At 44.2% G+C, this 23,232-nt stretch overlaps 1 protein-coding gene across 3 annotated transcripts in view; it reads left to right on the top strand.

Moving 5' to 3' along the window:
- MAEA (macrophage erythroblast attacher, E3 ubiquitin ligase) overlaps nt 1-23,232 on the top strand; it is a 140,794-nt gene that overhangs the window by 85,839 nt on the left and 31,723 nt on the right. For 2 of the 3 annotated variants that reach the window (XM_029083394.1, XM_029083397.2), the window contains exons 4-6: nt 4,097-4,219; nt 4,900-5,013; nt 20,066-20,142. In XM_029083394.1, coding sequence (XP_028939227.1) covers nt 4,097-4,219; nt 4,900-5,013; nt 20,066-20,142 — 314 coding nt within the window. The remainder of the gene's footprint in view (nt 1-4,096; nt 4,220-4,899; nt 5,014-20,065; nt 20,143-23,232) is intronic. The other variant, XM_029083396.1, reaches the window with a different exon arrangement.

The following is a 23,232-nucleotide window of genomic DNA, read 5'->3' as shown; positions in this document are numbered from 1 at the left end:
CCATGCTGTCCCCATTATGCCACACAAGCGCTCAGTACATTGATTGATTAATTGGGGAGGGGAGAATTTAGGAGGAAAGGCAAAAAGTTTCATTTTGAAAAGTAACTATTGTGCATTAATGTACTGTGGCTCTTCAATACCTGGGCCAACCCCGGGCCCTCCCAAGAAAGGCAGAGTTCTCAGGGATACGCAAAGCCAGGATACCCTAGAAGTAGGCTGCATCACTTGGTCCTGCCCCCAAACTAGCCCACACCCCTAAACTTCAACCAGAATTAACTTGGCCTCCAGAGGGTCAGAGTTGGAGTTTATAAAGCAGAATTTGTCCTGGGATTTGTGTCCGTACAATAATAATATCAAGAGTATAAATTGAGCTCCTATTATGTGTAGAGTACTGTATTAAGCATTTCTATCAATCAGTAGTATTTACTGTGTGCAGAGCATTGTACTAAGCACTTTGGAGGTACAGTACAACAGAATTAGCAGCACTTGGGAGAGTGCAATAGCCATCAGACTTCTACATGAACACCAACTAATTTATCTATTTATTTATATTATCTTTATTATATATACTTATTATATACATTATATTATATTTATCTATTTATAGTAATGTCTATCTCCACCTCTAGACTGTGAGCTCATTGTGGGCAGGAATGTGTCTGCCTGTTGTGTTTTCCCAAGCGCTTAGTACGGTACTTCGCACACAGTAAGCGCTTAATAAATACAGTCGAATAACAATGTATATTAAAGTATTGGTGAATAAGTGTGGTTCATCTTTTGACTTATTCATCACACATCTAGCTGAAACTGAGTTTAGGATGAGTCCATGCTTCCCATTTCTCTGTCATCCTCAACCTGGGGTTTTCAGATTTTTCACTTCCCCCGTGGGTTCTTGGGACCATTGCCCTCAGCCATCCTTCCATCTGATAAATAGCCCAGATTTAAGAAGCTGAGAAGATGGCGTCAATGAGAAGAGGCCCAGTATGTTGGGGAGACTGTTGGCTCGGTTTTTATATAGCCTAGATTTAGTTCTACACACCACGGGCCTGGAAGTCAGAAGAATGTGTGTTCTAATCCTGGCTCAGCCACCCTTCTGCTGTGTGACCTTGGTCAGGTCACGTCACTTCTCTGTGCCTCAGTTCCCTCATCTGTAAAATGGAGATGAAGACCGTGAGCCCTATGATGATGATGGTATTTGTTACGCACCTACTATGTGCCAAGCACTGTTCTAAGCATTGGGGTAGATACAAATTAATCAGGTTGTCCCATGTGGGGCTCACAGTCTTAATCCCCATTTTACCGATGAAGAAACTGAGGCACAGAGAAGTTAAGTGACTTGCCCAAAGTCATACAGTTGTCAAGTGGTAGACCCAGATTAAAACCCATGTCTTCTGACTCCCAAGCCCATGCTCTTTCCACTAAACCACACTGCTTTATGTGGGACTGTGTCCAACCCATTTGTCTTTACTCCAGCACTTAGAACAGGGCCTGATACATAGTAAGCACTTAACAAACACTATAGTTATTATTAATATTCCCTGCTTTGCAACCCCAGCAATAAACCCACTGGAACACTCTGAGAGCCACTCCAGGGGAAGAAAGCTTGAGGAACATTAATCAGACTTCTTTTCATGTTTTTGTGCACGTCTCTCGGTGAGACATAAAGCCCAGAGGAAGAAATGGGACATTCTTTTTAACTTCTTTTTTTTAAAAAACGAAGAAAGTACTAGAACTATTGATTTCTGGTCCGAGGCCAGCGTCAGCCAGAAGAGAGGGTTTTTGTTTTGTTTTTTAAATGGGCTTTGTTAAGCACTTACTATGTGCCAGGCAGTGTACTAAGCCCTGGGGTACATACAAGCTAATCAAGTTGGACACAGTCCACATGAAGTTCCTAGTCTTGATCCCCATTTTACAGATGAGATAACTGGGGCACAGAGAAGCTAGGTGACTTGCCCAGAGTCACATTTGCCTAAGAGAGTAGGTAATGTTCCTCAAAAATTTAGGTTTCATAGATGGAACTGAAGACTGAACAGCTGTCGGGAGGAGGCAGAGAGAAGACTTCTTTTTTTTTAACTTTCCATCTTTTTATAGCCTAATATTTGCTCTTTGGCTGTTGACTTTCTCTTTGAGCACTTTGTATTCATGTTTCTCCTCCCCCCACTTTCAGAAGTTGGAGAACTCAGTTCCTAAATAGGGGGAAAGTACTCTAATTTTAGCATGAAACTCGTTTTGGAAAAGGACAAATATAAGTTGTCTCAGTAAAGATATGCATTTCAGTGTTTAAGTCCCCGTGTGTACTCCACTGATAGCTTTTTATCTATGGCCTGCGTGGAACACTATGCTGACTTGTGCTTGTAAACCGTAGTGGAGTAGTAGCTGGAAAGTTTCGTGTTCATATTTAATATTCAGAGTTGTGACGAAAGGTTTTGCAACCACGGATAAAATTCTAAGGGGTGTGATCAGGTGCCCGGCACCCCCAAATTTGCAGTAGGACTCAGATTCATTTTTGAGGTCCCTTCCTAAGAGCACTTTCTTTTCAGTCCCATCCCTAAAGCTCTCTCTGAGTAAATATTTGTGGCATGCTAACTACCCGTCAGTGCCCTGCCTCAGGCTGGGATGCAGGAGAAGGGGCGTATTAAGAGCAAAACATCATGCCTGACAATAGTTTGGCTTGTTAGAGCATCTTTCCCCAGAATGATCTTGGGGCTGGTATGGCCTCTTGGGACCAATGTCTCTTAGGCTCTTCATCCTCCGCTCTGCAGAGGACATTTCAAAGGGTAGTTTCTGGGTAATCTGGGTGTAGTTTCCCGAAAAGAGCAGTAAGGATCAAATCATTATCCATGGTATTCGTCTATTTATTACGGTATTTGTTAAGCGCATGATTATGCACCAGACACTGTACTAAGTGCTGAGGTTGATTCATTCAATCAGATTTATTGAGCACTTAACTGTGTGCAGAGCCCTGTACTAAACCTTTGGGAGAGTACAGTACAACAGTAAACAGACACATTCTGCAGGGTAATCAGTTTAGACAGAGTGTCCATGTCCCACATGGAGCTCAAGGTCATACTCCCCATTTCACAGATGAGGTAACTGCGGTATAGACAAGTGACGTAGTTTGCCCAAGGTCCCACAGCAGACAAGTGGCAGGACTGGGATTAGACCCCAGACCCCATGGTCTGTCCAATGGGCCAAGCTGCTTCTCTTCACTGGGTGCTTACTGTGTATAGAGCACTGTATTAAGTGCTTGGGAGAGTACAAGTGAGACACACTTTCAAATTTATAAGTTGGAGAAGCAGCCAAAGGTAAGGATATAGAAGTGTGTGCCATTAAAGTGGAGGACAGAGTGAGTACCAAGGATGAACCCAGAATATTGTTCCTTTGGATCATATGTAGAATCCAGTTTACCAACATGAATGATAAATGCAGTTAAGAATAAAATTGTATGCATTACTATTTCCCAAGGAAAGTGTTGTACTCTGTAGTAAAAGAATTAGGTGGTCCAAATGAATAATTTAATGCATTTTTAATACCTATCTATTTAATGAAACTGAGGTTATCACTTGCCAAATAATTTTCTTTGAAAAGCTTTGCTGAAATATGCTCTTAGTGGGGAAGACAAATGATCATTTCTAAAGCATTGAAAACAGCATGGTTAAAATACTAGTCTTTCCTGTCAATCTCTCATCTGAAAAGTGCTATTTGTCCTCATGAAAATTAGGATTAATATACCTGTTATAATTTCAGTGCTCAACATCCAACTCATTAAAAAGTATTCTTCATCAAGTTCATGTGGGAAGGAGTATTTTTTCTCAGAAAAAAATGTCCTTAAGGAGGGCGTTTTACAAAATATATCAGGTTGACTTTGCCCCTCCTTCCACTTGTTTCCTTATAAATATATGGGAGATTTGTCGATGTAGCTCTTTCTTCTATTTCAAAAACTGAGTTTGTCAGTCAATCAGTCAATGAATCATATTTATTGAGTACTTAGTGTGTGCAGAGCAGAGTACTAAGCACTTGGGTTGGTACAGTGCAACAGAGTTGGTAGACCTGTTCCCTGCCTGCAACAATAACTGAATTGTGTTCTTCTTTTCAGGACTTGGTAAATATTGAGATGTTCTTGACAGCCAAAGAAGTGGAAGAATCTTTGGAAAGACAAGAGACTATGACTTGCCTGGCTTGGTGTCACGATAATAAATCCAGGCTTAGGAAAATGAAGGTAAGCAAATCTTTTTTTATGAAAACTTGAGCTGATTTGCCTAGTGGAGCACTTGACTGTTTCTTGTGTGAATTTGAAAAAGGGGAAGGGGACTAGGTCTTAAAAAAAGACCTTAACCAAGTTCTGCTGAGTTAAGATTTCCTTGACTCAAATGAGATGACAGCATCAATTCCTTATTTAAAGAGGTGTATTTTTCTCCAGGTGTATGAGACCTGCATACTATTATCAGCAAAAGGTGCTATATAATGGGTGAATAAGCCTGACCCTCAAAACCCCTGTAAGAATTTTAGCTATGTTTCCTCAAGAGTAAGACTGAGAAAAACTCTAAATTGATTCCTATCAGGCATTCTTAAATCCGTAGAAAAGTAATTTGAACGTGGTGGTGAAGGGCCAAGATTGGAGATGCAGGCATTCTGGTGGTCCACTTGTTTCAAATACAGTGCCTCAAAATACTGTGGACCCAGTATACTCCTGCTGTTTATAAACTGGCTTGATAAACCATGTTGTCCTAAGGGCTTGCAGAAATCTGTTAACAGATATTAACCCAAAACCCGCCTCCCCCGGAAAAGTTTTTGTTTTTGTTTTTTAAACTAAGTGCTTTTTTAACCCCCAAAACACTGTCTGAGTATTGTCTGAGTGCAATTAATGACCAGCGAAGAGTGACATTCTCTGTCACTCAGGGCCGTCAAAACGAGAACGAAACGAAGATGGGACGCAAAAGTAAATCGGCCAGTGATTACACTAAAGAAACCGATGATCTTGTTATGGAAACCCTAAAAGGAAAACCTGAATTGGTATGTAAATGTTGTTGCATCGTTGTGCTAAGAAAGAAAAAAAAAACCTTGTGTATTGTTACTATGTATAAGTAAGTAATTTTTAGAAGTGACACTTGAAATACTTGAATTTTCAAGACTTTTATTTTTCATTACCCAATTTCATTGCAAAAATAAAATCTGAAAACCAGATCAAGGCTTACCCCCTTTAAAAAAAATCATTTCTGCAAGCCCTAATTCTACAGAAAATGAAATTCTGAAAGATCAGAGTGAAAAAGTCTCACCCCTCTTTCTTTGGGCAGATTTACGTGTAGCTTGTGAAAATATACCTATGAGCTTTTAATTCAAGCCGTGTGCCTTCTCTTTTGTTTTCTGGGTGTCTCAGCAAAATCGACACTAAAATTTGACCAGGGGGTGACTCACAGACCAATTTCGACCTAAATTTCTGGTTTGCAGTTATTCAAGACCTCTTAATCTTCTAAAATGCAAGTTTAAAAATATTCTTTAAGGGGGAAATGTGGCTTTCAGTACTTTAGGTACTAATAGCTGAAGAATAACTCAATAAGGTATTTTGTCTCGGATTATCCACATCCGTGTGCACACGTACACTTAGGTATATGTTCGGAACTCTCCAAATACTCATCTGTACAATGTGAGTGAAAAATTGAAGCTCTGTGTAAGTCGCTGATGCCCGAGTGGATGACAGTGACGTATTGAAGTGCTCAAACTAAATCGGAGACAAACCAGGGATAACATTTAAGACTGTGAGTCCCATGTTGGGCAGGGTCTGTATCCAATCTGGTTGTTTGTATTGTATCTGCCCCAGCTGTTAGCAAGGTGCTTGCCACAGGATAAGAGATGAAAAATATCACAATTATTCCTCAAGCGCAAAAACAAAGAGCATCTGACAGAGCACGGGATTGCATGGACCATCTTCTGGGTGTTGTTGGATGGCTCTCTCTCCATTCCTCAAAATCCTCCACTGGCCTCCCGTGTCCCTCCATATCAGACGAAAACTCCTCACGCTCAATCAATCAATGGTATTTATTGAGGGCATACTGTGTGCAGAGCACCGTACTTGGGAGCTACAGTATAGAGGTGGTAGACATATTCCCTGCCCATAAACATCTCAAGCTCTAGAGCTCACCCTCCTCCAAGAACCTCAACCAGGTTGTCCCACTGTATTCATTCAATTGTATTTATTGAGCGTATTCGGTGTGCAGAGCACCGTACTAAGCGCTTGTACATACCTGCTCTCATCCGCTATTCCTCAACTCACTTTGTTCACTTCTCCAAGTCAACCATCTAACTGTCCCTCCCCTGGGCCTCTCCAACAAAGCCATTCTTCCCCAAATCCGACAGACCCCAGCAATCCCCACATTCAGGATCCTCCTAAAATCCCACATCCTCCAAAAAGTGTTCTCTGATTAGTTTCCAGCACCCCCTCAAGTCATAGAGACCCTCTAGTAATCTCCAGCACTTAGGTGCTTATTTATACCTATCCTGAGCACTTTTTTGTGTGTGTATTATGCATGTTGTACAAATGCACATTTAGATTACTCCATTTATAAATAATTTATGTCTGTTGCTGTATTACAATGTAAGTTTCTTTTGGGCAGGAAATGTGTTACCTCTGTTTTGTACTTAGAGCTTAGTATATGGTGTGGAATATTATAGCTTCTTCTACAATTAATAATTTTGTTTGGTTAACTGAGACAGCATGTGGTGTGGTGTGCTGTGTGTGAGAGATTTGAAAGTTAATCCACTAAAATAGACTCTAGGCAACTTCAAAAAATAATATTCGTAAGATTTCATATAGTGACCTCCAAACTGTTGGTTCTAAAAACTGGCTATATTTCACACTTTAAAGTTAACATAATTCATCTTTGTGATTCTTTCCATTTTTCTTTTATCGCCTATTGTTTTGGCATTCCATATCCTTCTCTGCCACATTTGAGATTATATGGAGAAGAGAAAGACATCCATTAATTAGTATCTGATCTGGAATTCCCCTCACTTTTAGAACACTGCAGTATATCTAAAAGCACTACTAAACTTGAGCTCTGCCTTCCTAAGAGAGGCTGTAGTTCGTGAAACTTTGTAGAAGATAATTCCCGTGCTCACTCATTAAAGAGTCGTCATTCATCTCCTGAGAAACCACTTTGTACGTGGTACTTGGCTGCTCCCGTGGCTACGAATTGATACATCCCAATTATCCTGCCGCTTTAGAGATGTGCCAGATGTACCAAGTTACTTGGCTCCCAGAAAAAACAGAGATTCCATTTCCCACAGAGCATTCTAGCTACTGCTTTTCTTTTCTCCTTGGTAATTTATAGAAGCAGTTTAGAGAGAACTTAAAGGTGAAAATTGTCTTTCTTAAACCAGACTGAAGGTATTTGATATTTTCAAGAATAATGCTAACATATGGAGCAAATGTAGATTGACAGATTTTTTTTTAATTCATTAGTATTTATTGAGCCCTTACTATGTGCAGAGCATCGTACTAAGCTCTTGGAATATACAATTCAGCAACAGATAGAGACAATCCCTGCCCATTGACGGGCTCACAGTCTAATCGGAGAATGACATGCTCAAAAAGGAAATTAGGGCCAGTGAGCATCTAGAGGGGAGAGAGGGAAGGTAACAATCCTCGATAATGTAGGTTCCATGAGTGAAGCTGTAGATTGCATGGCAGAGAGAGGAGACTTCGTTTAAAAAAAAATTTTCATCTCTCCATCGCCTAAATAGTGCTCTCGTGCTGTTGGCTTTCTCTTTGAATACTTTCAAAATCATTTAGCAAATTATAAAATGAACTTCGATTACTGTCATATAACTGTTATGCCACCGGAAGCGCCCTGATCAAGTGCGTACGCGACTTCGACATTCAAATAGAGCACCTTTATCCAACTATTTGACAACCTAGCAGCGAACAACCCTTCAGTTCCAAACCCCTGGGCTGAGTTGGGCTAAGGTAAGTCAGAGCCCTAATAGACTTGGGCTAAGCTTAGAAAACCCAGAAGTGGGCGGGAGGCACCCCATTTTCTTGGATCCGCTCTCCAGAACTAGTTTGTTTTTTCCGCCCCCTCCCCCTGCAACCACATAGGAAAGTACAGGAACTGAATTCTCCAACTTGTGATGGTTGCGGGAGGAGAAACTAGGGCCTGGTTCTTCCCCATTCCAGTCAGATTTCAGTCAGACCTGCTCTATGGCCCCATGTCATGGCCGAGTTCAGATCAGTCAGAGTTGAAGAACAGGGGTAGACCCAAGAGTTTTCTTCTGTGCTGTCTCTATCCTAGCTCACACTCAGAGTTGTAGCATATATACAATCAATAGGATAAGAGAAGCAGCATGGCGTAATGGATAGAGGACAGGCCTGAGTGTCAGAAGGTCATGGGTTCCAATCCCAGCCCCGCCACTTGGCTGCTGTCTGACCTTGGGCAATTCACTTCACTTCTCTGGGCCTCAGTTACCTCATCTGTTAAATGGGGATTGACACTGTAAGCTCCACATTGGACAGGGACTTTGTCCAACTCGATTTGCTTGTATCCACCCCAGCGCTTAGCACAGTGTCTGGCATATAGTAAATGCTTAACAAATACCACGGTTATTATTATTACTTTGGGCAGAGATTTTTGTACTTTAAGAAGTACAGCAGAAGCCAAAGACATTCTCTGTGAACTCCTTGAGGGAAGTCTAATAGGGGGAAGACAAGCAGACCCATACTGTGATAATGGGAACCGGAGGAAGGTTAAGGGTACAACTGCATGGTATTTTCTTGGAATTATGGGAATACTTTAGCATGATGCTAATACCCGTGCATTATCCTTGACTCACCCCTGTCATTCAACCTGCACAATTAAATTTCAGTCAGTGCACACCTCAGTCAATCAATCCCTTCTATTTATTGAGCACTTAGAGTGTGTGGAGTACTGTACTAAGTGCTTGGAAGCAGCATGGCGTAGTGGATAGAGTATGGGCCTGGGAGTCAGAAGGTCATGGGTTCTAATCCTGGCTCCGCCACTTTTCTGCTCTGTGACCTTGGGCAAGTCACTTCACTTCTCTGTGCCTCAGTGACCTCATCTTTAAAATGGGGATTAAGACTGAGCCCCATGTGGGACAGGGCTTGTGTCCAACCGGATTTGTTTGTATCCACCTCAGCGCTTAGTACAGTGCCTGGCACATAGTAAGCACTGAACAAATACCACAGTTATTATTATTATTCCATTAATGAATCAGTTGTGTTTATCGAGCGCTTAACGTGTGCAGGGCAGTGTTCTAAGTGCATGGCAGAGTTTAATTCAACAGAGTTGGTCGACATGTTCCCTGCCTACAGGGAGCTTGCAGTCTGTGGGATCTAGCCTGTCCTGTTGCCTGCCTATTGCCTGTGCTTTCCCTCTGGACTAAAACTCCTTCCCCCTCCATTGTCATTATTATCAATTGTCTATATGAGTGCTTACTGTGTGCAGAGCACCATACTCAGCACTTGGGAGAGCACTGTGCAGCAGAGTTGTTAGACATGTACCCTGCCCACCAAGACTTTAGTCTACCATTCTCCCCCACCTTCAAAACCTTCCCAAAAACCATCTCCTCCAAGAGACCTACCCTGACTAAGCCCTCATTTGCCCTGCCTTCCCTCTCCTGTGCGTCACCAACACATTTGATTACATACCCCTTAAACCCTCTGATACTCACCCCAGCCCGACAGCACCTATGTACATATTTTTTTTCCCTGCTGTTTCCCCGTCTGTAATTTAATGTCTGTCTCCCCTCTGTAGACTGTAAACTCCTTGCGTGCAGGAAGTATATCTACCAACTCGATTGTATCGTACTTTCCCAAGCGCTTAATACAGTATTCTGCACATAGTGAACATACAGTAAATATCGATTGGCTGATCGATTGGTAGGTTGAAAGAGATGAATCACTAACTCCATGAACAGATCAATAAATATATATTGAGATAGAGACAGATAATGTATAATTTTTGAGGGTAGGAGAAAATAAGTGTTAAGTTCTTTGTTTTATGTTAAGCGCGTATTATGTGTCCAATACTATTATAAGTGTTGGGATAGATATAAATTAATTAGCTTAGACACAGTCCCTGTACCACATGGGGCTCACAGTCTAAGTAGGAGGGAGTAAAGGAGAACTGAGGCACAGAGTAGTGAAGTGATTTGCCCAAGGTCACAGAGCAAGCACTTGCCAGAGCTGGGATTAGTACCCAGGTCCTCTGACTCCCTGGCCCCTGCTCTTTCCACTACGCCATGCTTCTTCTCCATGTAAATCCGTTGGACTCATTCATTTTTGAGTGGTGGCAATTAATCAGGGAAGGCTTCCTGGCAGAGGCATGTTTTCAAGAGGTCTTTGAAGTTGGGGAGACCTACCGTGACACAGTGTTCAACCTCAGTCCTTCAGCATCTGATTCTTAAATAGGAGGTAGTTAAGACATGGTTTCAGAGGCCAGTGGTCAAAACCTGATTTCCAAGTAAGAGGACTCAAAAAGCTGCAGCATGAAATTTGTGGGAGATGTTTCTGAAGTAGCTGTGTTTGGGGTATCCTGTGCTGGCATCTCCTGTTAGTGAAAAATAAAAGCCACAGTTTTAAGATTTAAACCAATACAGCATGTGGAATCCTGAAATTATTTTGAGATATGCCTCTTCACTTTCCAACCCTGTCCTGAATTTGAATATCTTGTTAGGGGCAAGAAAGAAGCTGTGCTTCCCGTGATCTTTTTGTGATAACTTTCATGGTAGAAAGAAGCCACATCATTCAAAAATGCCAATGAATAGCGAATAAACTCATCTGCTTTTGCTTCTTATAACTGCACATCACCCGTTGTTCCTTTGGAATACACCTTGGAGTCTTAAACAGTTTTCTGAAGCCCGAGCAGTAAACCAAGTAGTCAGTCAGCATTTATTGAGCACCTCCTGTACTAAGCACTTGAGAGTATAATAAGTTTTAGTGAACATGATCCCTACCTTCAAGGTGCCTGCAGTGTAGCAAGGAAGACAAATGCTAAAATAAGCTACAAATAGGAGGAAGTAATAGAGTATAAAGACACGTACTTCAGTGCTTTGACAGTGGTGACAGGTTTTAATGGCAGTTCAGGTGATACAAGGCAGATTTGGAAGATGAATTAATCAGGGAAAACCTCCTGGTGGAGGTGTGATTTCAGAAGGACTTTGAAGATGGGGAGAATGTCAGATTGTTGTTTGTGGTGGGAGTGAATTCCAGGTAGTGGGTAGGGGGAGAAAGATCAGCAGCAGGAGGGACAGAGAGCATGGTGGTCGAAGAGTGTGAGGTGAAGTGGGAGAAGAGTGAGTTAATAAGGTGAGAGTTGATGAAGTGCATTAATGCAAATGGTCAGAAATTTCTGCTTGCTGCAGAGAGGAATGGGCAACCATTTTTGAGTGGGGAGTTGTGTGCAGAAAAATGAGTTGGGAAGCAGAATGAAGAACATACTGGAGTGGGGAGAAACTGGGGTCATGGAGACCAACGAGGAGATGGATGCAGTAATCAAACCAGGATGTAATTGAGTCAATTCCCTCCTTCCTCATATCTGGCCAGTGACCACTTTCCCCACCTTTGAAGCTTTATCGAAACTGCATCATGTCAGAAATGCCATGCGTCTTGGAGTTCTCTCTCTTCAAGTTAACGGCTGCCAAGTTTACTTTGACTTAAGCGGCTCCCTTCCTCTCCTCAACCTTGAGCAGGGTGATTGGAGTGAGGGCATACTCTGTGCATAGCACTGTACTAAGCACTTGGGAGAGTACTATAGAAGAAGACATGGTCCCCATAAGGAGCTTAAATTCTGGCTAGGGAGACAGACATAAAATAATTTACAAAGCGGAGGAACTGCTGCAAGTAGAGTATGTAAAACAATATGCACAACAGTGCAACAAAGAGCAATGAATGCAAGTGTCGAGGACCAGAGTAAGGAGGATATGACCAGAAGAGAAGAAAACAATCGGGGAATGGCTCTTGGAGTAAGTGGGCTGTTAGAAAGTTTTGAATAATAATTATGGTATTTGTTAAGCACTTCCTATGTGCCAGGCACTGTACTGAGCATTGTGGTGGATACAAGCAAATCGGATTGGACACAGTCCCTGTCCCACGTGGGGCTCACAGTCTCCATCCCCATTTACCAGATGAGGGAACTGAGGCCCAAAGAAGTGAAGTGACTTGTCCAAGGTCACACAGCAGACAAGTGGCAGAGCTGGGATTAGGTGATGGAGGGATCTGTGGGCTGGCAGTTTTGAAGAGAGGAGAAGGTTCCAGGCAGGAGAAAGGAGGTGAGGCAGACATCAGAGCAGGAGGGTTGAAGCAGCGTGGCCTAGTGGGAGAGCACTGGCCTGGGAATCAGAAGATCTGGGTTCTGATCCCTGCTTCGCTACTTATCTGCTGTGTGACCTTAGGCAAATTAATTCCCTTTTCTGAGCTTCAGTTACCTCATCTGAAAAATGGGGATTAAGACTATGAGCCCAAAGTGGGACATGGACTGTGTCCGATCTGATTAGTTTGGACAGTGCCTGGAACAGAGTAAGCGCTTAACAACTTGTCTTATGCTGTCGAGTCATCTTCAACCTTATAGCGACACCATGGACACATCTCTCCCAGAACACCCCACCCCCATCTGCAGTCCTTCTGCCGCCTTCTGTGCGGTAAACCACTGCTGCCTTCCATGCAGTAAACTCAGGTCTTCGCACTTGATTCTCTCCCATGCCCGCTGCTGCGCAGCACGCGAGAGTTTTGACTTGTAGCAGATTGCCTTCCACTCGCTAGCCACTGCCCAAGCTAGGAATGGAAAGGATAGGCCTCTGCCTGACTCTCCCACCTGTAGTCAAGACTGGTAGAGTACTGGTAGAGAGGGGGCTTAACAACTAGCATTAAAAAAAAAAAATAAAAAGAACAAGGTCTAACGAGAAAGCATGCTTGGCCTCAAGGAATGGCAAGGGCAAGGTGTGATGTGGTCAGAGCGAGAGAGTCGATGGCGAGCCGTGAAGCCAATAGTCTCTGCTTGATACGGTGAGGAAAGGATAGCAGAAACCCCTTACCGTTGGTTTCAAGACACTCAATCGGATCTCCTCCTCCTTCCTTAACTCACTGATCTCCTACTACATCCCAACCAGTATGCTTCACTTACGTAAAACCAGCCTTTTTACTGTACCTTGATCTCATCTGTCTCACCATCCAGCCCTGCCCATGTCCTGCCCCTGACCTGCATCCCCCTCCCTCTTCATATTCGATGGACCATCACTCTCTCTACTGAATAACATGTCTTCCAAGAGGCCCTCTCTAATCCTTCATTTCCTCTATTCCCTCTCCTTGCAGCATCCCGTATGCACTTGAGCCTGTACCTCTTTTAAGCACTTGCTAGTCATCCCACCTTCAACCCCACAGCATTTCATCGTAATCAGCAGCGGTATTTATTGAGTGCTTCGTATGTGCAGAGCACTGTACTTAGTGCTTGGGAGAGTTCAATACAACAGAGTCGGCAGACATGTTCCCTGCCCACAGCAAGGCCGACGGGAGGCAGCGGGGCTTAGTGGAAAGAGTCAGAGGACCTGAGCTCTGATTCCGGCTCTGCCACGTACCTGCTGGGTGACCTTGGGCAAGTCACTTCGCGTCTCTGTGCCTCAATTACCTTTCATTCATTCATTCAATAGTATTTATTGAGCGCTTACTATGTACAGAGCACTGTACTAAGCGCTTGGAATGTACAAATCGGTAACAGAGACAGTCCCTGCCCTTTGACGGGCTTACAGTTTAATCGGGGGAGACAGACAGACAAGAACAATGGCAATAAATAGAATCAGTAGAGTCAACAGAATAGAATAAATAGACGAACAGGCTTGTCACCTAGCCTCCTGAGCAATCCACTAGAGAAGCAATAGGGCCTAGTGGAAAACGCACAGATCTGAGTCAGGGGTCTGGGGTTCTAATCCTGTGTCTGCTGTATGACTTCTCTGTGCCTTAATTTCCTCATCTCTAAAATGGAAATCAAATACATCCCCTCCCCTTTAGACTATGAGCCCGATGTGGGACAGGGGTGGTGTCTGACCTAATTAACATGGCCTAGTGGATAGAGGACGGGCCAGGAAGTCAGAAGGTCCTGGGTTCCAATACCAGCTCTGCCACTTGTCTGCTGTGACCTTGGGCAAGTCACTTCACTTCTCTGTCTCAGTTATCTCATCTGTAAAATGGGGATTAAGACTGTAAGCCTGTTGGGTGAAAGGGACCGTGTCCAAACTGATTTGCTTGTATTCTCTCTCCCAGTATTTAGTATCGTGCCTGGCATATAGTAAGAGTTTAACAAATACCACAATTATTATTATATACCCCCAGATCCTAGACCCCTCCAGCTATTTCATTTTTGTCCAAATTCCTCAAACCTGCTGTTCTCACTTCCTCTCTTCTTGACCCACTGCAGTCAGTACTCCTGTGGCTCCACTAAGTCTCACCTGTTCGTTGGGGATTAAGACTGTGAGACCAATGAGGGATAGGGACCGTGTCCAACCCAATTTGCTCATATCCACCCCAGCACTTACTACAATGCTTTGCTCAGTATAAGCACTCAGTAAGTACCATTGATACCAATGCTTGGAAGCATTTAATGAGTTGAAAGACATGTGCAAAAGGATGTTGTAGAAAGGTGATCCAGTGCAGTAAAGGATATAAGCTCAAGGCAGGAAGACCAATGAGGAGGCCGATGTAATAGAGAAGCAGCGTGACCTAGTGGATAGAGTACGGGCCTGGGAGTAGATGGTCATGGGTTCTAATCCCACCTCCGCCACATATCTGCTGTGTGGTCTTGAGCAAGTCACTTCACTTGCCTGCACCTCAGTTCCCTCATCTATAAAATGGGAATTAAGGCTGTGAGCCCCATGTGGGATAGAGACTCTGTCCAACACGATTTTCTTGTATCTGCCCCAGGGTTTAGAATAGTGCCTGATACATAGTAAGCGCTTATCAAGTACCATTATAGCCATGCTGGTGGTATGTAACCAGCACCTGGACCAGGGTGGTGGCCATTTAGACAAAGTGGGAAAGAGCGGATCTGGGAGATGTTATAGAAGAAAAACTGAAAAGACTTAATAACAGGCTGGGAATGAGTTTTCTTTTATTTCTGAAGCATTTTTTATGGTATTTGTTAAGCACTTATGTGTCAAGCACCATTCTAAGTGCTGGGGTAGATCAGACCAGATACAGCCCCATATGATGCTCACAGTCAAGTAGGAGGGAGTACAAGTATTGAATCGCTGTTTTGCAGTTGAGGAAAATGAGGAAAGTGACCTGCCCCGGATCACATGGCAGGCAAGTAGCTGAGCTGGGATCAGAACCCAGGTCCTCTGACTCCCAGGCCCATGCTTCATCCACTAGGCCAAGATGCTTCCCAACCCAACACTTCCCAAGCATTGAAAAAGAACGGGAAATCCAGGATATCACCCTGGTTGTGGACTTTGGAAACAGGGAAGAGGGTGGTATTATCAACTGTGTTGGGCAGTTGCGGGGAGGAGAGAATATAGGAGGAGGATGAGGTCCATTTTAGACTTTGAAGCACTGGCAGGAATCCATATGGAGAGGTCTTGCAGGCAAGAGGAAGGGTGAGGTTATAGTCAGGGATCGAGATTGGGGCTAGCGAGAGAGCCTCTAGATTCTAGACTGTTACGTGCGGGAAAGGGTCTCTCCTAAGTGAGGTCTCATCCAATAAATACTGTTGAATGAATGAATTCGAACAGTGCTCTGCACATAGTAAGTGATCAATAAATACCATCGATGGATTGATTTGGGAGTCATCAGCCTAGAGGTCATGGCTGAAACCATCAGAGCAAATGAGGTCCCTGAGTAAGAAGAGGAGGGAGTAAAAATGTGCTTGTTAAAGCCACACACACACACACACTCCCAACCTTTTACACTTCTCCTAGAGCTTGGAGAAGAGGAGGAGTTCTGAGAGTGAAGAAGGGACTTCTAGACTGTAAGCTCATTGTGGACAGAGAATGTCTCTATTATATTGTACTCTCCCAGGCACTTAGTACAGTGTTCTGCACACAGTGCTCAATAAACACAATTGACTGAGACTGGTGCCTAGAGGACACCCACAGTTAGGAGCTGAGAGGTACAAAAGGAGCCAGCAAAAGAGACCCAGTGTGCAACCAGGAGTAGGAGGAGAACCAGGAGAGAAATATATCTTTGAAACCAAGATTAGACAGCATTATCAGGACAGAGTCATTCACAGTGTCAAAGATGTCTGAGAGAAGTCAAGGAGGATTAGACTAGAAACCAAGGAGTTAGTCACCGGTGACCTTGGAGAGTGTGTCTCAGCAGAGCAAAATGGGCAGAAACTAGATTGTCGAGGGGCAAGGAGGGAGTTGAGGAGAGTCGAGCATGTTTGAAGGCAGCGAGAAAGAAGCCATCTGAAGCTAGTTGGTTGAGAGATTTTGAAATCAAATTTTGTAGTCGGTAAATATATAACTTAAAAAGGTGGTTAAGGATGGAGGAGAGGTGGTAGCAAGAGCTTTTTTAAAAAAACAGAGGGGATGGGTCAGCAGCACAGGTAGAAGAGATAGATTTTGAAAACAGATGGAAACCTTCCATTGAGGGCTGTCTGGAAAGGATTAGAGGGGATAATAATAATAATAATTGTGGTATTTGTTAAACACTTACTATGTGCCAAGCACTGTTCTAAGTGCTGGGGTATATACAAAATTATCGGGTTGTCCCTCTTGGGTCTCACAGTCTTAATCCACATTTTACAGATGAGGGAACTGAGGCACAGAGAAGTTAAGTGGCTTGCCCAAGGCCATACAGCAGACAAGTGGTGTAGCTGGGATTAGAACCCGTGTCCTCTGACTCCCAAGCTGGGGTGCTTTCCATTAAGCCACGTTGCTTCTCTATATTGTAAAGTTAAGTAGACTGTGGCAAACTGGTACCAGATGGTTTCAGTTTTGTTAACCAAGTAGATGGTAGCATCCAGGGTAAGAGGGGGGGACGGAGAGGTTTTGCGGGGGTGGGGGAGGCTCTGAGCGGGGATTGGTGATCTGGTGGGGACAATGGGGCATTTGAGTTGAGAGAAGTATTGTTCCTCAGCTGAAAAGAGGGCTGAATTATAGCAAATAAGGATGAATTTGAAGTGGCCAAAAGTTAGCCTGGGCTTGTATTTCCCGCAGTGATACTCGACAACAGGAAGGAGCAGAGGAAGCCTAGTGTGGAAGTGATCCAGGACTGGGCATGATGGCACGAGATCAGAGGGGCAACATGGGGACGAGGGAATTGAGTGGAGAGGATGGTGTCGAGGGCCTAGATTTAGGTCTCAAGTTATGGGAAGGTAGGCGGGAGGTCCAGGTGAGGTATGAAAACCTATGAAAAGTATAGGGGGAGAGAAAGGTTTTGCAGAAATGCGGGTGAGATGGCAGGCATGAAGGTTTTAGTTTGAGAGTGGAAATGCAGCGTTGGGGGGGGTGAGAAAGGATTCAGTGATTAACAGTGAGGTGATCCAAGTTTCTGTCCAAGTTGAGGAGGTGTAGCAGGACAGGCTCACTCAATAAATACCATTGACTGACTGACTGAGAGGAAGTAATAGTAATAATTGTGGTATTTCTTAAGTACCTACTATGTGCTAGGCACTGTATTAAGCCCTGAAGTAGATACAAGCAAATTGGTTGGACACAGTCCCTGTCCCATGTAGGGCTCACAGTCTCAATCCCCATTTTTCAGATAAAGTAACTGAGGCCTAGAGAAGTGAAGTGACTTGCCCAAGGTCACACAGCAGACACGTGGCGGACCCAGGGTTGGAATCCATGTTCTTCTGACTCCCAGGCCCGGGCTGTATCCGCTAGGCCATGCAAGGGCCTGGGCGGTCAGCAAGAAAAGCCACATCGATACTGAAATCCTTGCAGCTCAGTGTAATAATAATAATAATAATGATATTTAAGCATTTACTATGTGCCAAGCACTGTTCTAAGAGAGAAGGAAGCCTCAGAGGTCCGGGAGGGGGCTGGGGGGGAGAGAAGGGAGAGAGGTGACTACGGTTAATTGTTATAGTGGTTAGGAAAGGGGGTGTGACACGGGCTTTGGAGGAAGAGAAGGTGAGCGATAGACGGCTTGGGATGGTGCCAGTGGAGCCCTGAGGAGACTGACGTCTTTCTCTTTTCTCATGAGTCGGGAAAAGTGGGAGGTGAGGTTCCCTAAGGAAAGAGCAGCAGTGGCATCAGACCAGGGCTTCATAGTGGTGAGGAGGAGGACAGAAGACCGGGAGGCTGAAGGGACGTTTGCCCACTGAGAGACCAGAAATGGATTGTTTCTTATGGACAGGGACTGTGTCTACCAACTCTGTTACATCATACTCTCCCAAGCACTTAGTACAGTGCTCTGCACACAGAAAACAGATGGAAACCTTCCATTGAGGGTTGTCTGGAAAAGATGAGAGGGGAGAATAATAATAATAATAATTGTATTTTTTAAACGCTTACTATGTGCCAAGCACTGTTCTAAGTGCAGGGGTATCTACAAAATTGTCAGGTTGTCCCACTTGGGTCTCACAGTCTTAATCCACATTTTACAGATGAGGTAACTGAGGCACAGAGAAGTTAAGTGGCTTGCCCAGGGCCATACAGCAGACAAGTGGTGTAGCTGGGATTAGAACCCATGTCCTCTGACTCCCAAGCCGGGGCTCTTTCCATTAAGCCATGTTGCTTCTCAACTCAGTCAATACCGTCTATTGATTGGCATGAGGGTGGGATGGGTTGCTTAAGGGTGAGGTGTTCATTTAATCATATTTTTTTTTAGCCCTTAGTGCAAAGCACTGTACTAAGCTCTTGGGAAAGTACAATACAACAACCAACAGTGACATTCCATGCCCATAACAAGCTCACAGTCGGGGGCGGGGGATAGACATCAGTAAAAAATAAGTAAAATGATATATACCTAAGTGCTGTGGGGCTGCTGCTGGGGGACGATCAAAGGAAGCAACTCAGGACGATGCAGAAGGGAGTGGGAGATGAGGAAAAGTGAGGCTTAGTCTGGGAAGGCCTCTTGGAGGAGATGTGCCTTCAATAAGGCTTTGAAATGGGGAGGTGTTGGGTCAGAGAGGGTGACTGGAGAGGAATAGTTTGAGGCAACAGAGGATCAGGAAAACCGGTTTGCCAGTCAGAGAAGTTCTGGGCCACAATGTGAAGATGCCAAAGGAGCTGTGAGCTGACATCCAGGCTCCTTTGGCAGGGGGAAGTGAATTTCATTATTCCACTGCTTATTTCCCAGGCTACCGTAAGATGTTCTGGGCCCGTTTAAAATTTAAATTGTCATACATGACCAAACTACAAAATTCTAATTCAAAAAAATCTTTCGACCTAGTTAGTCAAAGCTTCAGATGGCTTCTTTCTTGCTGCCTTCAACTCTCAGCTCTCTTCTTGCTGCTCAGCTCTCCCCCTTACAAAAGAAGTCCTCTGAATTCATCACCACCTCCAGCCATCACTTCCTCTCCCTGAGACTATTCCGGTACAAACTCTTGGAATGGGTTGCGTGCCCTCCCTCCCCCCGGCTCTCTCCACTTCCTCTCTTCCACCTCCCTTCTTGACCCTCTGTAATCTCATTTCCGCCCACTTCACTCCACTGAGACTGCACTCTCCGAGGTCACCGCGGATGACTTCCTCCTTGCCCACTACAGTGGTGTCTACTCTATCCTAACCCTCTTGACCTCTCAGTCACCTCTGACACTGTAGACTACTCTCTTGATAATGCTAATCTCGGTTTCACTGACACCGTTCTCTCCTGGGTTGTTTCCTCTTACTCCTGGCTGTATGTATTTGTTTTAACTTTTGATCGTACACATACATTTTATGACCTTTTGGAAGTATATTTATATTGTTACGGTACAATGTTTTGATCTCACGAGCAGCTTATTTACATTAGCTCCCTTTTGCTTAACACTCTCTTTTCATGGAATGGATAAAGAGCACTAACGGGGGTATAATAGTTCATAGGTAAATATATATCTGTACGTTCCACTTGGTGGCATGTGACTATCATTCAAGCACAAGAAACACACTAAATAAAATGCTGTTTTGTCTTTAATCTCAGAGCTGTCTGGAGTTCAGCCTCAGGATCCAGGAGTTCATTGAACTCATTCGACAGAATAAGCGACTGGATGCTGTGAGGTATGAAATTAAGATGCTTACCAAAAACATTCTTAAAGCGTTCTTAGTGGTAATTTGTTTTTTGGGTTTTTGCGTGTGTTTTTGCTGGGGCTTTACAAGTCTGCCCCTGATTTTGTCAACATCGTTTCATTTTTGAGCATTTATGGAGCATACACTGTATATTCAACATTGTAGTAGGTGCTTGGAGGAATAAATCAATCAGTGGTATTTATTGAGTGCTTTCCATGTGCAGAGCACTGTACTGAGCACTTGGGATTGTACAGTACAACAGAATGAGCCGACACGGTTCCCGGCCCATAACGAGTTTACAATCTAGAGGATAAAAAGGAGCAAATGGGGCCCAGCCCTTACCCTCAGAAATGCCATCTTAAAATCAGGTGGGGGGTGCAAGGTTAAATTACGAGGAGACAAAAATTCACATTCAAAATATAGAACTGTCAGCAGCAGAACTTCATGTACAGTCAAAGTTTGCTGATCCCAATAAGCACATTAGGCAAGAGAACGGAAAACAAAAGGTTAAATTCCCAGCCGACGAAAGATTGTTCCTTAACACGTGGGACAAGAACAAATGTCCTAGGATTCATTTTCACTTGGGACTAAAGTTTACATGAAAGAAATAGTTTTGTGCAAAGTCGATACCTCGAGCAGCTAACTTTGCATTGATATTGTCCAGGGGAAGAAATTTTGCAAAGCTCATGCTATTCACCGTAGCTAATCTGGAAAACTAATTATTGGCCAAGTCTGAGCTTCAAGAAACGAAGCGACATTAAAGGCCACAGAAAGGTACTCGACCAAGGTAGTGGTTGCCGGAAAACAGAACCAAATAAAATTCGGGTGAGGTTTTCCTGTAGAGATTTTTCCCTTGCCAGCCGTGGTTTTGAGTGCTCAATCTTCTGAATAATTTCTTGACGACCACAGTATACTGTTGAGAGTATGGACTCGCCTACCCGCATGCTAGCTGACCCTCGGTTGCTGGGTACACATGAGGGTGTGGGTAAGTTTGCTGTACGTAGTTACGTTGAGCAGACGAGTGAATGAGTAGCTACTGTGAAGCTGCCCAGAGAAGGCCACGGCCAGAACTCGTTCACAGCCTGCCCTTCCCCTCTCCTCATCCTTTTTCCCCCCTTCTCCCTTCCTTTTGGGATCACTCTTTCCTAAAATAATAATAATAAATAATAATTAGGGTATTTTTTAAGCACTTACTATGTGCCAGGCACTGTACTAAGCCCTGGGGTAGGTATAAGGTAATTGGGTCAGACACAGTCCCTGTTCCACATCGGGCTCACAGTCTTCATCCCCCTTTTACAGGTGAGATAGTCGAGGCACAGAGAAGTGAAGTGAATTGCCCAAGGTTGCAGAGCAGACAAGTGGCGGAGCCGGGATTAGAACCCAGGTCCCCTGACTCCCAGACCCGTGCTCTTTCCACTAAGCCCCGCTGCTTCTAGTGTGGTGTGGTGTATTGGTGGGATTATTGTGCGTCTGCTGAATGCAGTGCACTGTAAAAAGTGCTTACCCCTTCTTCGGGCCACAGAATTTATGTACATCTCTTTAATATATCTACATTAATGTCCATCTCCCCCTCTAGACTTTAAGCTCATTGTGGGCAGGGAACTCTGTTGGGTTATTCTCCCCCAAGGGCTTAGTACAGTGCTCTGCATACAGTAAGCACTCAATGAATACCATTGAACGATGGATCCAGGAGCTAAAGTTGTAATGGGGCGAGGGAGAAAAGTTCACAAGCAGTGAAACTGGAATCAAGACGGTTGAATTTTCAAGCTGATAATATTCATTCAATAGTATTTATTGAGTGCTTATTATGTGCAGAGCACTGTACTAAGCGCTTGGAATGAACAAGTCGGCAGCAGATAGAGACAGTCCCTGCCCTTTGACAGGCTTAATGGTATTCATTAAGCGCTTACTATGTGTCGAGCACCGTTCTAAGCGCTGGGATGGATACAAGCTAATCAGGTTGGACCCAGTCCCTGTCTCACTTGGGCCTCACCGGGCTAAGTAGTTCACGGACTAGGTGTTGTGTTGGAAAGAGTTTAAAAAGTTTGTTTGGGAGGAGCAAGGACTATGGATTGGCTTCCCACGGGCGGCTCTCGAGATACTTTTCAAGGGCCCCTTGTCTTGTCAACCTACATGCACTTCCTCGGGAAGCTCACCCACCACCTCTGTGGCAATGGCTTCCAGCTCTGCCGTGCTTGCCCTGACATTATTTATATTGCTGTCTGCCTCCTCCACTCTAGACTGCAAGCCCGTTGTGGGCAGGGAATGTGTCTTTATTGCTGTACTGTATTCTCCCAAGCATTTAATACAGCTCTGCATGCAGTAAGCACTCAGTAAATACGCTGGATTGAGTGAATCTCTCTGCTTTGGCAATCTCAATTCCCAGCTTCCGGTACATCTCCATGTGGATGTCCTGCCGGCACCTTAAGCTCAGTATGCCCAAAACCAAACTCACATCTTCCTTCCCAAATCCTCCCCTTCACTTAACTTTCCCATCACAGGTGACTCAGTCAGTCAATCACTGGTATTTATTGAGAGCTAAATGTGTGCAGAGCACCGTCCTAGGCGCTTGGGAGAATACACTACAACAGAGTTGGTAGACACGTTCCCTGCCCATGAGGAGCGGTCTAGACATACCGAGTCCAAAGTGCCGCCTCTTCACCAAAGAGGAGCTTTCCAGCCGAAGTGGAAGATATGTGATTAGATCAACTCCAGCAACTGACACCCATTTTCCTCCTGTTCTCTCTCTCTCACTTCATTGTTCCCTCCTCTCAATAATAATTGTGCTCTTTGTCAAGTGCTTACTATTTGCCAAGCAAGCACTGTAACTAAACTCTGGGGTGGATTTTCTTAATTTTTAAATACTATTTTGTTTTGGGCTTACTATGTCAAACACCCTTCTAAGTTTTGTGGTAGGTACAGGTCGATTAGATCAGACAGAGTCCCCCTCTTGCATGGGGTTCATAGTCTAAGTAGGAGGAAGAACCCGGTTTACAGTTGAGGAAACCAAGGCACAGAGAAGTCAAATAACTTGCCCAAAGTCCGGCAGCAAGCAGTTGGCAGAGCCAGGATTAGAACCCA

Source organism: Ornithorhynchus anatinus, chromosome 18, assembly GCF_004115215.2.
Source record: "Ornithorhynchus anatinus isolate Pmale09 chromosome 18, mOrnAna1.pri.v4, whole genome shotgun sequence".
Taxonomy (NCBI): Eukaryota; Metazoa; Chordata; class Mammalia; order Monotremata; family Ornithorhynchidae; genus Ornithorhynchus; species Ornithorhynchus anatinus.
The sequence above is the reverse complement of the archived record's forward strand: the minus strand, read 5'-3'. Positions and strand labels throughout refer to the sequence as shown.